Genomic DNA, 16,688 nt, shown 5'->3' with positions numbered 1-16,688 from the left:
CCCTTTTCTATGGGGCTTAAGCCTGACTGCTCAGTGTAGAATGACTAGATTAACAATTGAAGGACATAGAAGGGAACAAAAGATCCCTGGAAGTCTCAAAGAGGCTGTCAAGGTCAGGTGGGGTCAACATCTGACATCACCAGAGGTGGATCTAGAAAGGAAAAACAGTGGCAAATACTAGAGGTACCTATGGGAAATCCACTGTGGTCTTCTCCAGGATTAGTGATATTTTCTTTTCTGCATAGCTTTTTAACATTCATTTGTTATCCATCAAGTTCGTGCATATTAAGTCACTAGCTTTTTTACTACATTTCATTTCTCTCCTTTCTTATAATAGTTTTAATCTCTGTACTCCCATATCAATACTAGATCATTTGGTGTTGATAGTGGGATGTCAGGGGGATGATATTTTGGTAGATGTGTTTTTTTTCCTGGGCTTTATGATTTTGTTTTGGCAGTACCTGCACAACAGCATACCAGACGTGGTGGCCACAGCCACACTTAGTCAACAAGGTAGAGGGAAGGATTCACCAAAGAATGACCCAACAACAATCAAAATCCAGTTATGTCCAGAGAGCCAACATAAATGGCATAAGGGCATCCCAAGATCATCTAGTTCAGGATATCAAGGAGACAGCATGACTAAAACTCATAGGTCTCCTAATATAGAAATTCACACCAACAACTCAGAGAGTAAAAACAGGTCAGTTTAGAAGCAGAGGTAAACAAAAGGAGTCTCACAAACGATGGGAAGATGAAGAAACCCCAACGAAAGGAAAGGAGGAATCCTCAGAAAGAATACTCAATGAAAGAGAGGTAATTCAATGATCAGATATTGAGTTCAAAACAATAGTTATAAGGAAGCCCAATGGGCTCATTGAGAATTACAAAAATCTACAAGAAAGCTACAAGAAACTTACTGTGAATTACACCACCATGAAAAAAACATACTAACTATCAAGAAGAGCCAAGAGAACAAAAAGAATACAATTTTTAAGTTGAAGAACAGAGCAGAAGGAATTAAAAGCATGCTAGATGAAGCAGAGGACTGAATCAGAGAGCTAGAGAGCAAGGTAGAAAGAAACTCCCAGAAAGAGCAAGAAAAGGAAAAGACTCAGAAGGAATAAAGATGAGATAAGGGAAATGCAGGAAAACGTAAAACACAATAGTATCCATATAATAGGGATACCAGGAAAAAGCAAAAAGGAGCAAGGTATAGAAAACCTGTTTGAATAGTAACAATGAAAAACTTCCCTAATTTGAGGAGAGGAAAAGTCACAGAAAGCCATAAGCCCTGAGGGTCCCAATTAATAGCAACCCTAGAGGCCTACTCCAAGACACATCATAGTTAAAATGGCAGAATTCCAAGACAAAGAGAAAAACTTCATGGTAGCAAGGGAGAAACAGGAAGTAGTGTGCAAAGGAGCCCCGATAAGGCTAGCAGCTGACTTCTCAATGGAAACACTCTAAACCTGACAGAAGTGGCAGAAATATTCCAAGTGATAAAAAGCAAGCCCCTGCAACCAAGGCTGCTTTATTTAGCAAGGCTCTCAATTAAAATGTAAGGTCAAATGCAGAGCTTTCTGGACAAAAGAAGCCTGAAAGAATATACTCCCTCCAAACCACCTCTGCAAGAGATGCATGGGGATTGATTTTAAGAAAAGGAATAAAACAGTGAGAGAGAGAGAGGAGCACAGGTATGAAGGGAATAAAATAGCAATGAGTAAATACCTATCAATAATACAGTTAAATGTAAATGGATTAAATGTTCCAATCAAAAGGCATAGGGTAGCTGAATAGACAAGAAATCATGACCCACACATATCCTGCCTACCAGAGACCCTCTTCAGAACAAGAGACGTACACAAACTGAAAATGAAAGCCTGAAAAAATGTTCCAAGGAAATGGACAGGAAGAAAACAAGGGTAGCAATACTTATATCCAACAAAACAGACTTCAAAACAAGGGCCAAAAGAGACAGAGAAGGACACTTCATAATATTCAAGGGAAGAATCCATGAAGAAGACAAACATTATAAACATAAAGGCACCCAAAATAGGAGCAACCAAAGGTATAAGGAAAATCTTTGAGCACTTCAAGAAAGATATATATATAGGAATACACATACACTAGGGGATTTTTAACATCCCACTGTCAACAAATGATAGATCTTGCAAACAAAATATCAACCAAAATCTTGTGCCTTTGAAGAACATCTTAGTCAAATGGACTTAATTGAGATTATATATATATATATATATATATATATATATATATATACATATATATATATACATAAACTTTCAACCAAGGAAACAAAATACTCATTCTTTTCAAATGCATGTGCAGCCTTTTCAAAGATAGACCAAATTAAAGGACACAAAACATGCCCCAACAAATTAAAAAATATTGAAATCATCTCAAATATTTTCTTGGTCCACAAGGGACTGAAACTAGAAACCAACCTCATGGAAAAAAGCTCAAAAACGCTCAAATTCATGGAGATTGAACAGCATGCTATTAAATAATGAATGGGTTAATAAAGAGATTAGAGAAGAAACAAAAATTCTGGAAACAAATGAAAATGAACTCACAACAGTCTGAAACTCATGGGACTCAGCAAAGGCAGTCCTGAGAAAGAAGTTTGTAGTGATACAGGCCTAACTAAAAGAGAGAGAAGCATTCCCAATAAACAAACTAACCCTACATCTACAAGAACTGAAGAAACAACAACAAAGTCCAGATTAAGTAGAAGCAAGGAAATAACCAAGATCAGAGCAGACTTGAATAACATAGACTGAAAGAACAATTCTAAGGATCAAAAAGTCCGGGAGCTTGTTCTTTGAAAAGATAACCAAAAGACTGGTTATTGGGAAGACTTTAAGCAGACTCATCAAGAATACAACAGAGACAACCCAAATAAATAAAACCAGAAATGAAAGAGGGGAGATTATAACCAATAACTCAAAGATAAAAAGAATTGTAAGAAATCATTATGAAGAACTGTATGCCAAGAACTTTGAAAACCTTGGTATAATGGTCAAATTTCCAGAAAAAAATTAATCTTCTAAAATTCAATGAAGTAGAAGCAGAAAACCTTGAACAGACTAATAACAGCTGGCAAAATAGAAGCAGTACTGAAAACACTCCTGGTACACAAAAGCCCTGGACAGGATGGTCTCATGAGAGAATTTTATAAAATATTTAAGGAAGAGCTTCCCCCTATTCTTCACAGACTATTCCAAAAAATCCAAAATGATGGAAGACTCCCAAACTGTTTTTATGAAGCCAGCATCATCCTAATCCCCAAGCATGATAAATCCAAAATGAAGAAAGAAATCTACAGGACAATATTGCTGATGAACATAGACACTAAAATCCTCAACCAAATATTGACAAACAACATCCTGAAATACATAAAAAAACATCACACATTATGACCACGTGGAACTCATTCCAGGGATGTGAGGATTGTACAATATTCACAAATAATCCTAATGCATCACACAAACAAACAGATAGACAAAAATCACGTGATCGTATCAATGGAGTCTGAAAAAGCATTTGATAATGTAGAGCACCCATTTATGATAAAAACAATCAGCAAAGTGAGAGGAGAGGGAGCATTTCTCAACATAATGAAGGCCATATATGAGAGACCTACAGCAAACATCATACTCAACGGGCAAAACCCAAAAGTTTTCCCACTAAGATCAGGAAAAAACAAGGATGTTTGCTTTCACCCTTTCTATTCAACAAGTTATTGGAAGTCCTAGTCACACTTATCACAAAAGAAAAAGAAGTAAAAGTCAACCAAATTGAAAAGAAGGAAGTAAAACTCTCACTGTTTCCAGATGATATGGTAGTGTACATAGAAAAACCTATAGACTCCACAAAAACCCCCCACTCAACCTAATAAATGAATTTGGCAAAAAAGCAGGGCTCAAAGTCAATATTCAGATATCAAAGGCATTTTTATACACCACCAATGAAAGATCAGAATCAGAAATCAAGAAAAACCCATTTCCTAGAGCAGTAAGAAAAATAAAATATCTCAGAATAATCCTTACCAAGGAGGTGAAAAATCTGTGCTCAGAAAACTACACAACGCTGAAGAAAGAAATGAAGGAAGACACAAATAAATGAAAGCATATACCATGTTCATGGATCGAAATAACTAATACCAGCAGATTGTCCATATTACCCAAAAGAATGTATAGATTCAATGCAATTCCTATTAAAATACCAATGACCTATTTCACACATACAGAACAAACTTCAGAAAAAGCTCAGAACACATTTCAGAAATTTATATGGAACCATAAATGACTCCAAATAGCTGCAACAATTTTGAGAAAGAAGAACAAAGTGGGAGGGATCAGAATAGTTGACATCAAAATATATAACCTGGCCTCAGAAATCAAAACAGTCCGGTACTGGCATAAGAACAGACACATAGATCAATGGAACAGAATAGAATGCCCTGGAATAAAACAAAATTTCTATGGTTATTTAATAATCAAGAAAAGGGTCAGAAATGTAAAGTAGAGTAAAAATAGGCTCTCCAACAAGTGTTGTTTGGAGATCTGGATAGCTAAATGCAAAACAAAGAGAAAAGAAAAAGAAAAGAAAAAAGAAACTTGATCAGCAAATTACACCGCATACAAAAAAAAAAAAAAAACAACTCAAGATTCAGAGAGGACTTAAAAATATGTCATGATACCATAAAAGTTCTACTGAAAAACACAGGCAGGAAAATCTCAGATATCTCATTTTGCAAAATTTCAACTGATATGTCTTTTAGAACATGGGACATAAATGAGTTAACAAATGGGACTTCATTAAAATAAAAAGTTTCTACACAGCTAAAAAAAAAGAACAACACCAGCAAATTGAAAAGGGAGCCAACGATATGGGAAAATATATTTGTAAATGATACCTTGGACAAGCATTTGATCTCCAAAAAATATATACAGAACTCAGACAACTCCACTCCAGGAAGAGCAACAAACTAATTAAAAATGAGCAAAGGACCTGAACAGATACTTCTCGAAGAAGGGCATACAGAGGGCCCAGAGACATATGAAAGATGCTCAGCATCACTAGCCATCAGATAGATGCAAATTAAAGCCACAATGAGATACCACTTCACACAGGTCAGAATGACTGTCATAACCAAATCAACAAACAACAAGTGCTGGCAAGGCTGTGGAGGAAAGGGAACCCTGGTGTAGTGTTGGTGCGAATGCAGACTGGTGCAGCCACTGTGGAAAACTGTATGGAATTTCTTCAGAAAATTAAAAATGGAACTGCCTTTTGACCCAGCAGTGGAAGTGCTAGGATTATACCCTAAGAATCTGTACCTGAAACAACAACTCAAAAGAACTTATGCACCCCAATGTTCATAGCAGCACAATTTACAATAGCCAGGTGTTGGAAGCAGGCTAGGTGCCAGTCAGTAAATGAGTGGTTCGAAAAGCTGTTGTTCATTTACATGAGGGAATACCACACAGCAGAAAGAAAGGAGCTCCTACCCTTTGCGATAGCAAGGATGGTACTGCACAGCATTATGCTAAGTGAAATAAGCCAGATGGTGAAAGACAAATACTGTATGATCTCATCTGTAAGTGGAGCCTAATCAACAACAGCAACAACAACAACAACAAAAAAAAAACACAAGAAAGCAATATGCAATAGGACACATTGAAATGAAGAACAAAATGACAGTACCAAAAAAAAAGGCTGGAGGACATAATGGGGGAAAGAGGAAGGAGAAAGTTTGTGAAAAAAACATGTGTAAAGGACACATGGAGAAAACCAAAGGGTGGTAGGATGGAGGGTGGGAGGTGAGGATGGCTGGTGTCAGAAAGAGTCATGTAGCAAAAGTGTGAACAGTAATTGTAAATGGTACTTGAACAACAATTAAAAAGAGAAAAAAATAAAGTTAACGGTGAGAAAGAAAAACGTGACTTTTTGTTTACTTTAATAATGAATGAGCATTTCTGCCAACCCAATAGTTTACTGACTTACATGTCCACCTTTCAACAATTTTTTACATATTTAAATGGATAAGTTGTAAGTTCTTAGTGAAGGAATTTGAAATCATTAGAAACCTTAGATTATCTGTTCCTGTGTCTGAGATAGAGTCATTATATTATGAAGGAATCCTTCAGGTAATATGGCAAAATAGTTCAGTTTTAAAATCTAACTAAAGTATATAAGAGAAGACAATTCTTCACTGATCTTATAATTTAAGCATTTCCATAATAATTGTTAGAATGACATATCAATTTATAATTTTATTTCATCATTTTACTTATATGCACTTAGTATTTATGCAAATAAATACTCACCTTCCAAGGCACTAAGAAAGTTAGAATTTCATACTACCAAATACAAACCTAACTTACCTAGTACTTCACTATAAAATTGATTCCAGTCCTCATGAAACATTTGAAACCAGAAGTCAAAATAAAGCACATACAGCATATTTTTTACTCTCTCGATGAATGTCATTTGATCACTTAATTCTGATGAGATGATAGGTACATAGGAAGGGGGGAATGGAAGTCCTCCACTCCGCTTTTCAACTGTATAGACAGGAGAGAAGCGAAGACTGTACACAAAGGGTATTTTAAGCAGCTCAGCCAGCAGTTCACCACAGGGTGTCACAGCATCTGCAAGAATGACATCAAACTTTTCTTGCTGTAGTTTTGTTATAAGCTTCTTGTTCAAAACTGCATCTTTACAGAGCTTTAGAATAGAATCAGTGTATTCCAGAATGACTTCTTCCATTCGTAAAAAATAAGTCCAAAATGTATCTTCAGGCATATATGTCCATTTAGAGATCACCTCTATGAAAAGCTTCTGAAAATCATCTTTTTTTAAAGATGTATTATAAATCTCAAATTTAATAGCAGATGGTTTATTGGGATCAACAAGAATTGAAACTGTAGATGTCAGAACAGTCACTTCATGGCCTCTCTGGACAAGTTCATCCAGGATGATCTTCATATTGATCCAATGGCTATAATCTGTGGGCCACACCAGCACCTTTCCACATCCCCCAGGGCTGAACTGGCAACTCAGCTGTAGCAGCAGCAGAACTGGAATCCATTTCACAGACATCTTGCTGGAACACACGCTTCTTTCCAAACTAATAATCCCTTTTGTCTTTGCTCATGTTTATCCGAGGAGAAATCAATCAGGAAGTTAAAATATAACTCCCACACCTTGAAGTAAATATAGTATCCTCATACAAACAACCAGAGCATTCACAGAGAAGTTGGAAAAGCTAATGTAGATGATCTTGTTCATAAAAAGGTGGATTTAATATCTGTTCTGTGATTATAAGTGCTAGCAATATCCTTGTGTGTGTCTTTATTATTCCTAGTTAAAGGCTCTTCTTTAAGAAGAAAAGGAAATGGCATAACCAGAAATAAGGAAATATAAGAAAAGAAAAACATCACAGTTATATTTAATAAATACAGTAAATCTGACATTTAAAAAATTAGTATACCCTGGCTGGTGTAGCTCAGTGGATTGAGCGCGGGCCTGCGAACCAGACGATCGCAGTTCGATTTCCAGTCAGGGCACATGCTTGGGTTGCAGGCCAGTTTCTGGCAGGGACCAGTTCCCTGCAGGGGATGCACAAGAAGCAACCATACATTGATGTTTCTGTCCTCTCTCCTTCCCTTCCCCTCTAAAAAGATAAATAAATAAAATATTTTAAAAAATTAGTATAAAGGTCAAAAAATGTATGTAACCCAACTCAACATACCATAAATAGTTTGTGGATGCACAGCTCAGAAATATCTAAAATAAACATCACTAACAAAATGTGGAAGAGAAAATAAACAATAATTCTTATAGAATATATTTGAACTTAAATGCATATTAGCTTAAAGTGGACTGCTAGAGATATAGAAGGAATACATAAACTTTATGATAACTACAAAACAAAACCCCCACAATACATACAAAGAATAAAGAGAAAGGAATACCTGCAAAGCAATACAGAAAAGCAGCAAACCACAAAGGAAGAGATTAAAGGAGAAGAAGAGAACAGAGAATTACAAAGAGAACAACAAAATGATTAATAAAATGGCAATAGGTTCAGAGCTATAAATGATTACTTTAAATGTAAATGTATATTATAGTCCAATAAAAAGACATAGGGTACACTGGCTGCTGTGGCTCAGTTGGTTGGAGCATCGTCCTGTAGACCAAAAGTTGGTGGGTTTCATTCCCAGTCATGGTTCATACCCAGGTTGCAAGTTTGATTCTCAGTTGAGGTGCATATAAGGAGGCAACTGGCCAATGTTTCTCTCTCACATTGATGCTTCTCTTTCTCTCTCTCTGTCTTTCTCTCCACTCCTGTCTCTCTAAAAACAACAAAAAGTGTCCTGGTGTGAAGATAAATAAAAAAAGAGACACAGGCCTACGGAATGGATTAAAAAATTTGCTTCATCAATATGCTGCTTACAAGAGACTGCAAATTCAAGACACATGGCCAGAAAATGGAGAGATGAAAAAATATATTTCATGGAAATAGAAAAAAAAACAAACTTGAGGTAGCAATGCTTATAACTAAGTAGATTTTTTAAACAAAAATTTAAAATAAAGGCAAAGGACATTACACAAATATTAAGTGGTCAATTGAAGTAGAGAATATAACATTTCAAAATATCTGTACACACAACACAAGACTATCTGAATATATAAAGCAATTACTAATGAACATCAAGTGAGATATCCAAAGTAATACTGAAATAGAAGAGGATGTATACCACACTTACAGCAATGGGTAGATCATCTGGACAGAAAATTAATAAACAAAGAATGCCTTAAAATGTCACATTAGATCAGATTGACATAATAGACGTTTGTGGAACATTTCATCCACAAAATGCAGAGCACATTTTTTTCAAGTTCCCATAGAACATTGTTTATAATAGGTCACATATTAGGCCACAAGACAAGCCTGAAATAATTTCCCTTGATTGAAATTATATCCAGTGTATTTCTTCATTATAACAGCATGAAACTAGACATCAACTACAGGAAGGAAACTGGAATGAACACCTGAAAACTAAGCAATATGGTACTAAACAACTAATGGATCAAGAGCAAATCAAACAAGAAATGATATGTACTTCATAACAGATATAAATGAAAAAACAGTTTTTGAAAATTTATGGGATGAAGGAAAGCACTTCTAAGAAGGCAGTTCATAGCCATACAGGCCTACCTCAAGATACAAGAGGAATCCCAAATAAAAAAAAAATCTAACTTTACATCTAATGGAACCAGAAAAAGAAAAGATGAAACCCCAAGTAAGTAGAAGGAAGAACAAAGTTATGATCAGAGCAAAAATAAATGAAACTGAAAAAAACCTATTGAAAGAACAGTAAAACTATGAGATGGCTCTTTGGAAAAAAATTGATAAACTTATACTGAAACTCATCAAGAGAAAAAAAAGACCAAAGAAATAAAATCATCAATGAGAGAGGAGCAGTTAACTGACACACAATAATACAAAGACTCACTAAAGAATATTGCAATTAGATGCTAAGAAACCCAACAATATAGAAGGAACTGGTAAATTTGTTAAAGTATATACCATTCCCATGCTGAACAGGAAAAAACTACAGAATTTAAATAGATTCATTAGTAGCAATGGAATTGAAGCAGTATTAGTTGGGATTCTGGTCAAGACTGTGGCACAGGTAAATGTGGTAAACTAATTCTATGACAGCAAAATGCAAGTAAGTTACAGAATAACTGTCATTCATCATGATCTCATATCTAGCTGAGCAGAAATGCCCCACAACTAAGGATATAAAGAAGAACCACAACAGGACTAGTAGGAAACAAGGTGGACACAAGGAATGGGCTGCTCTCACACTCACAAGTGGCAGATAAAATTTGAGAGGGGTATCTCAGCTGTGGAGGTCTCCCCTGAGGAGCAAGTGGTGTTAGTGCCACACCAGGCCCCCAGCCCAGGGTTCCAGTGGCAGGAAGAGAAGTCCCCATAACCTCTGGCTGGAAAAACTAGCAGGGATTGTTGCTGAGTGAGATAGTGGGCTCCTGGATTTCCAGGTATTCCTCGTAAAGGGCCTTCACATGAATGTACTTGTACTCACTCTCTCTGAGCTCCAGCACTGGGATAGAAGTTCTAAAGGCACAAGGGATGTACAGGAAGAAACTGAAGTGTCTGGCATTAGGGTGAGAGCTAAAAGGGCACCTTTCTCCTAGGCAGAATTGCCGTCAAAGACCATTGTTCCTTTTCTGTGCCCTCTCTCCACAGAGCTAGCTAGCAGCTGTCTCTATCAATTTTGCTAACACTCATAGCCTTGGCCTAGTGATTCCTTGAAACCAAGCCCATCCCAAGCCCTTTTCAAGGACTTTTCTATGCTAACAGCCTGTCCTGATTCATGCTTCTGACTTTCATAAAATTTCTGAGATAAGCAGCAACTGTCCTTGGTGTGTTTCATATAACTTGTTAAGTGGCCCCATGCTGGGCACTAGCAGCAGTTGGTCTTGATTCACAGCTTGGACTCTCCTGGATACCTCCAAGGCCAGCATAAATTCCAGCCACCTACAGATTGCTTTGTAGCTCATGCCAGGTGGCTCCAGCCAGAACATAGGCAGTGATGACCTTGGCCTGCATCTCCTAAGAGGACCCAGAGCCAATATACCTGGTGGACAGCTTCATGAAACAGTGAAGCATTGCCAAACCACCTCCACAAGTGAGACACTAAAGAGGTGGACTCAGCAGACACCAGAGCTCTATGGAAATAAGTTCTGCTTCATAAGTGGGCCCCTGCACAACTGATCCTCAATGGTGGGAGCAGCCAGTCCTCACAGCCAAGCAACCTTGGGGTAAATATATCCAATTCATGTGACATCAGTAACCACATATCAACTTCAGTAAGATTGTGTACATGTGTGACAGAGGAGTGTGCACCTGGAGTGCCCATTTCAGGTGAATATAGAGCTCTGTCACTGGGCCTCAAAGGACACCTACCATATAAAGCCACTTTACTAACTCTGAGAGTTATAGCAGCTCTACATAATATATGGAAAAAAGTCAGGAGGGGTGCCAAAATGAGGAGATAAAGAAACATGTACCAATGAAAGAACTAAAAAAACTCCAGAAAATGTACTAAAAATGGAGGCAAATTATTTACTATATGCAGTTCAAAATATTCTTTATATGGATGCTCCGTGAACTTAGGAAAAGAGTGTACAAACTTAGTGGGAACTTCAACAAAGAAATAGGAAACATAAAGATAGAAGTAGAAAACATAAAAAAAACCAGTCAGACATAAGAAAATACTAACTAAAATGCAGAACACATTATAGGGAATCAGGAGAGGAAAAGATTAAGCAGAGGATCAAATCACAGATTTGCAAAACAAGAAAGAAGAGAACACCCAATAACATCAGCAAAAATGAAAAGAATTTCCAAAAATGAGAGTAATATGAGGAACATTGGGAAAATATCAAGCACACAAACATTTACATGATGTTAGTGCCAGAGGACAAAAGAGAGAGCAAGAGATTGAAGGCCTATGTGAAAACATGACAGAAATCTTTCCTAACCTGGAAAAGGAAAGAGATATACATGCAAGCCCAGGAAGTGCAGAGAGTTCCAGACAGGAGGAATCCAAAGAGGCCCACAATCAAGACATACCATAATTAAAATGTCAAAGTTGAAGACAGAGTCTTAAAGGTAGAAGTAGAAAAGCAGGTATTTATTTACAGGGGAGCTTGAGTATGATTTTCAGGAGATTTCTCAGCAGAAAATTTGCAGGCCAGAAGTAATTGACACAAAATATTCAAAGTAATGAAAAGCAAGGACTTACAACACAGAGTACTCTACACATCTAAGCTATCATTTAGAATCAGAGGAGATATAAAGGTCTTTCCAGGCAAGAAGAAGATAAAAGAGTGCATTATCACCAAGTCAGTATTACATGAAATATTGAAGAGTCTTTTTTAAGAAGAAGAGAAATACATCAGGTGGGAGGGGCTTGAAGGGACGAGTATAAAATTTGAAGAGATTAAGGAGTACAAAGTGGAAGATACAGAGTAGTCATGGAAATGTAAAATAGAGCATAAGCAATACAGTCAATATTCCAATATATATGTACAGTGTCAGAAAGGCATTAGATTTATTTGGGTGATCACTTAGTAGATTCATAATATCTAATTACTGGGCATTGTACACCTGAAACTAATGCAATATAGTGTGTCAACTGTAATTAAAAAATATATTGTCAGAAAAAGAAAGAAATTGAAGTAGTACAAACTACAAACCAAAGCTCATGACCAGATGGCTTTACAGGTTATTCCACCAAACTTTTAAAGAAGAATTAATGCCCGTTCTTAAACTCTTTTAAAAATTGAAGAGGGAAGAATGCTTCCCATCTCATACTGTAAAGCCAGCATTACCTGGTTACAAAAACCAGACACAACTATTACAAAGAAAGAAAATTACAGGCCAATGTCCTTGATAAATGTAGATGCAAAACTTCTTAACAACATTAGTTTCAGAAGGATTATACAGCATGGCCAACTTGGATTCATCTCAGGGATGCAAGGATGATTGAACTATAGTAAATCAATCAGTGTGATACATCTCATTAACAATAAGAAAAGGGATGAATCATATGTTCATCTCAACAGATGCAGATAAAACATTTGACAAAATCCAACATCCTTTTATGATAAAAACTCTCAGCAAAATGGGCATATAAGGCAGATATCTCAACTAATAAAGGCCATAGATGACAAATCTCCAGCTAACATCATACTCAGTGGTGAAATGGTGAAAGCTTTTCCTATAAGATTGAGACAAGGATGCTCCCTATCACCACTTTTATTTAATGTAGTACTGAAAGTACTAGCACAGCAATTGTAAGAAAAAGAAATAAGAGGATTCCAAACCAGAAATGAAGAAATAAAAATCTCATTATTTGGGGGTGACATGATTCTATCTATATAGAAATCCTCAAAGACACCACCAGAGAACTACTAAAACTAATAAATGAATTTTGTGAAGTTACAGAATACAGAATCATTACATAAAAATCTATTGCACTTCTATATACCAATAACAAACAAATAGAATGTTTAATATGAATTTTTAGAGTGTAATAAGTAATTACAACTTTCAAACCATCTGGACCAGCTGACCAGAGTGACACATACCACTTTGACATTGGTGGGTCTAGGGTGTTAACAGTTTACAGTGAACATGACAGCAATGCCAATGAGGGGATTCTGTGGTTTCTCCTCTGGTGCAGTGATTGTTCTCTGTGGGGCCTGGAAAAGGAAAATTGTGCTGACATCTCCAAGGTATGTTACTATAGGTGGAAAAAGACCACAGACTTTCTGGAATAAGGTCAAGATTGACCTTTGTCAAGAAAGATACTGGACTAGGACATGACTACCTGCCATGACTCCCTTTAGTTAGAAAGTGTTAATTTCAGACCATGCTATGTGGCTATTTTTGGTCTCTGAGTTGGTAAGGCCTTCCACACAGCCCTTCCCTGAGCTTGTCAGGTTTAGGGTGTGGAATCTCTTTTCTTCCACCTTATCTAGAAGAGAACTTGGAAGATTGGTGGTATTTCTTTCTAAAGTATTTGTCAATATTCACTGGTGAAAGCATCTGGGCTGAGAGTTTTCTTTGCTGGCAGTTCTAGTAGTTTTAATGAGGACTCAGTTGAAAGTTTCAATGGTTTTTCACAAAGATTCAATTTCTTTAATGGGTATTATTTGGCAATTCAACATTTCTATTTCTGCTTATTCTTGTGTTACTTTGTATAAATTGGGCTTATACTAATTTTTTCATTATAGAGCATTTTCTTTTATCATTATACCTAATCCACTGATAACAATAGTTTTCATGCCTGATGGCTCTGTTCTTTATTATTTCTGATATTGGTAATTTCTATTGCTTTATTTCTTTTTGGATCCAATTTGCCAGGAGTTTATTTATTTGGTCTGTTTGGAGACAGTGTTTGGACTCATGGATCATGTTCATTGTGTTTGTATTATATTGTTTCATTTCCCCTTTAATATTAATTCCTTCTACTCTGGTTAAATTTGCTTTTGTATTTCTAAGATCTTAAAGTGCAAACTTAGTTCACAGTTTTACTTAGTTTACTTAGTTTTACGTTTTAAATCTATGTGCCTTTGAGACTAAATTTCCTTTGAAGTACAGCACAAACTTTGATACATTTAATTTTTATAATCAAGAATTAGATGTGTCAAAATTTCCATGATGATATTTTTATTGACTCTGACTTATTTATCAAAAAATGTTTAATTTTTCATATTTGCTGAGTGTTGGTTTATGGGCAACCATATGGTCAATATTGGTATTTCACTACATATGCTTTTTGAGAAATGCATGTTCTCAGTTTTGTATCTATCTACCAATCTAGCTTTTCTAAGGTTATGAAGGGGCATGGAGAGTGAATTCTAGGTGATAGGAAATGTATACTGAGAGTGACAAAAATAATCTAAAATTATGATGATGTGGTGAGGGTTTTATGACTCTGTAACCACTAAATGTATTTAAATTTTATCCTGTAGAGAGATGATTTTTTAGTAAATTTTCTGCTTATGTGCTCTATTAAAATAATAATATTAATGGAAATAAATTAATACAAGTATTTTTATAGCTTGAGAAATTTTAAGTATTAACTTAAAATATTTTTCTGGTATTTCTTTCATGTTGATGAGTCTTCTGTGGATTTAGTCACACTTTAAAAAGTTTTGCTCCTTACAGTAAGCTGTACGTAACTTCAAATATTTTTTGCATAGAAGATTGTTGTACTAGCTGGTTACCCATTAAATATATGGGATTAAATCTATGGGATTAAAATGCAACTTTGAAATAGTTGGTTGAATGTTAAAGTGAATTTTTGATTGGTCATGTCATTTTTATTATTTCAAAATTAGCTTCATAATAACAAGACAAAGCTCACAATCACTTTTCTAAAAAGACCTTACCTACACTTACTCCCTAGCAAAAAATGTTATGGTCATGAAAGTCTTCAGTGCATTGGGAAAATTGGTCTTGACATTGTGTTCAAGTCCAGTCTAACAGCTGGTCCCTTGGCCTCCATGTAAGCAATGTCCTCAGGGTGATCAACAAACACAAGGGGTTTCACTGTGGGAATTCCATGGTAAATGGTTTCATAGATGTCATTGCCACCACCAGGACTGATAAAGTTTGGTCTTGGGGTGACCTACAAAAGATATCAGGGAAAATAATAGATCTTGAATCCATTGTTAAGAATAGAAGTAGACAGTGTAAACCAATAAAGGAGGCAATATTTTCTGAATAGTATTCCTATGCTCATGAAAGCATATGAACATGTGTGGCTTTCAAAAGTAAGTCTGTCTGAGGAAATGAGAGAAAGCTTTACATAAGAGGTGATGTTAATGTGGAGTTGTTTTGTCCAGTAGAAAGAGTGGGAGTGAATCCAGATTCAAAGAGCACCATGTTCAAAATAATAGAGGTGAAGAAATGTGTTTTAAGAGTATAGAGAGTATTTGTTCTGGTAATATATGGAGCATCTCATGGGATTTTTGGGAATAAAGGACAAATGATAGATGTATTGAAACCAAATATTTTGTATTCTGTTGGATGCATTTATTTTGCAGGTCCTGTGAGTCACTGAAAGGTGAAAAAAGTAGTGGTGTTTTTCTATCTTATGGTAGAGAAAAGCACTGTAATGACAGTGAGAGATAGATCTGAGATAGAAGAGCATGGACAGAGGACAAACCAAGAAGGTATGGAACATTTACAGGTGAGAAATAATTAGCACTGTGAGTTGATGTTTTCACAAGGAAATGTTATATTACATTGCTGTTCCACTATTTTTCCTTGGATTTTCTCTTAGAATTTTATTATTTGTTTTCCGCAATCTTATGAAGATTATTCTGTGAGAAGTACTTAAAGACTTGTGTACTGGGTCCTAATGTATCAGGTCTCTTTCTATTAAATCACTATAGAACCTATAAAGATAAAGGGAATGATTTTCTTAATGAAGGACATTAAAAAATAAACTCAAGAAATCATCTTGCCCAGCTTCCTCCAATGGACAGATTTGGCACTATATCAGGAAATGTTAAGTAATGAGTGCTTTGAAGAGTTAAAAAAAAAAAAAAAAACAACAACTCAGCACCCTGGCTGGTGTGGTTCAGTGGATTGAGCACCTGCCTGTGAACCAGAGGGTCTCTGGTTTGATTCCCAGTCAGGGCACATGCCTGGGTTGCAGGCCAGGTCCACAGCTGGGAGTGTGAGAGAGGCAATTGCACATTTATCTCTCTCTTCTTCTCTTTCTGCCTCCCACACCCTCTGTCTAAAACTAAATAACTAAAAATCTTTAAAAAAATCTAGGTACAAAAAAGTGTAACTACCTATTTGTTAACTATCTTTTACAAAGTGTATTACAACATGCTATTATTAGTTCTAAAGACATGAGAAAAATTAGTGTGTAAATGACATATTTAATAGTTAAAAGCTTCAAAAGCCAAAGAGAACTAGAGTAAACTAAGAAACAAAGAGATAAAGTTTCTTTTTAGAGGTGACTAGAAATTGTTTTAAATTACATATAAGCTTAAAAAATCCTTGATCAAAAGTACTGTTGACATACAGCATTATA

The 16,688-nt window shown here is 35.9% G+C and overlaps 1 protein-coding gene across 1 annotated transcript in view; it reads right to left on the bottom strand.

The window, feature by feature from the left end:
* Positions 1 to 7,151, bottom strand: part of LOC118984162 (UDP-glucuronosyltransferase 2B31-like) — a 33,763-nt gene extending 26,612 nt beyond the window's left edge. Inside the window, exon 1 of the mRNA XM_037041941.1 lies at positions 6,411 to 7,151. Coding sequence (XP_036897836.1) covers positions 6,411 to 7,128 — 718 coding nt within the window. The 5' untranslated portion in view covers positions 7,129 to 7,151. The remainder of the gene's footprint in view (positions 1 to 6,410) is intronic.
* Between the last annotated feature and the right edge of the window lie 9,537 nt (positions 7,152 to 16,688).

This window comes from Sturnira hondurensis, unplaced genomic scaffold, assembly GCF_014824575.4.
Source record: "Sturnira hondurensis isolate 20B ecotype Veracruz unplaced genomic scaffold, ASM1482457v3 Scaffold0000566, whole genome shotgun sequence".
NCBI lineage: Eukaryota > Metazoa > Chordata > Mammalia > Chiroptera > Phyllostomidae > Sturnira > Sturnira hondurensis.
This window is presented reverse-complemented; position numbering and strand designations above follow the sequence as displayed.